The 1172-nt window shown below is 40.3% G+C and overlaps 1 protein-coding gene across 1 annotated transcript; it reads left to right on the forward strand.

Moving 5' to 3' along the window:
* Positions 1–71: 71 nt before the first annotated feature.
* Positions 72–620, forward strand: TEOVI_000476100 (uncharacterized protein; the record flags this gene model as incomplete). The annotated part of the gene is made up of 1 exon (XM_067219894.1): positions 72–620. The coding sequence occupies one exon, from the start codon at positions 72–74 to the stop codon at positions 618–620; it is 549 nt and encodes a 182-aa protein (XP_067075995.1).
* Positions 621–1172: the final 552 nt, after the last annotated feature.

Here is a 1172-nt window from a genome sequence, read left to right on the forward strand (position 1 = left end):
TAAGATAACCGATTTTATGATTTAAAAAATGTGGAGATTGCCCGCTTCCATAAGTGAGTTTTGTGAAAACTATGAACAAAAACTTCGTGAAGCTAAATGATCTCGGAAAGTTTACGAAGAAATCCAGAGGAAAGGCTTTCTGGGCTCTAGGTTGGGATAATAGGGAAGATATGCAGAGTTGCTCGGGAAGAACAAAGTCGGCAATCTGTGCACAATACAACACAGGCGAAGGCACTATATATGTGGGACAGTTGTCTTGGCTAAAACTACCGGAGAGGTTACGCAATATGCTGCAGGGTATGAAAAGAAGTGAAACACGACGGGAAATGCAAGAGGCAATAACTAAACTTGAAAGACAAATTGATGCCCTTTTGAACGGAGAGGTTGACGGGGAACTGAAGAACATTCAACCGGTACAAAAACATGAACCACCCGCAAAGCATCAGCATCCGTCTCCACGCGTGGAAACAACGGAAGGTGATGGCATACATATCATAAGTGAAAGTCTCAACGGCAAGCACAAAGATAGAGTGAGTGCACAGGCAGTGGAAGAAAACTCGGTGAATCCTGTCTTGCAACAGGGAAATGAGTCCGAAAAAATCTTACATCAACCGCAGTGACAAAAAAATGCCACTCGGATTATTTCATCTATTAAGGTTATTTTACTTTTCCTATAGAATATTGTACAGCCTTTTCCGTTAATAATGATAATAACAGTGTGAACAACCGAATTCGCTACGAAGTTCTGAAATTTGGGGCTTGTTTGGAGCCATTATCTTATTTCCCCCTTCTGAAAAAGAACTAGAGGTCACGAAAAGAGTGCACTCATGCTCCACAGGATCAAACTCTCGGGGAAAACTGTTGTCACTGAGGGTGAAAAAAACAATCGTGGAGCACCATCAGTGTACCTAATGGTTTCATTTAAGTGGCAACTAAATAAAATCAAAATATGAAGGGACGGTAAAGTAATTCACTTCAGTGAAGTACGCAGAAGGTACGAGGCAGTTGCGCTGTGAAAATAATATCTGAAACTCCACCAGAGTAGGAAACACCCGTCTTGAGAGAAAAATAACGGATATGTCACAAAAAAATGAAAATTTCAGTTTATTACCTATTAATGTTTTTATGATGGGTTAAATGTGAAACTACTGTAAATTTCGTTTTTCCCCCAC

The sequence above is a fragment of the Trypanosoma equiperdum genome (assembly GCF_001457755.1).
Source record: "Trypanosoma equiperdum strain OVI genome assembly, contig: ctg_1006, whole genome shotgun sequence".
In the NCBI taxonomy this organism is placed as follows: domain Eukaryota; phylum Euglenozoa; class Kinetoplastea; order Trypanosomatida; family Trypanosomatidae; genus Trypanosoma; species Trypanosoma equiperdum.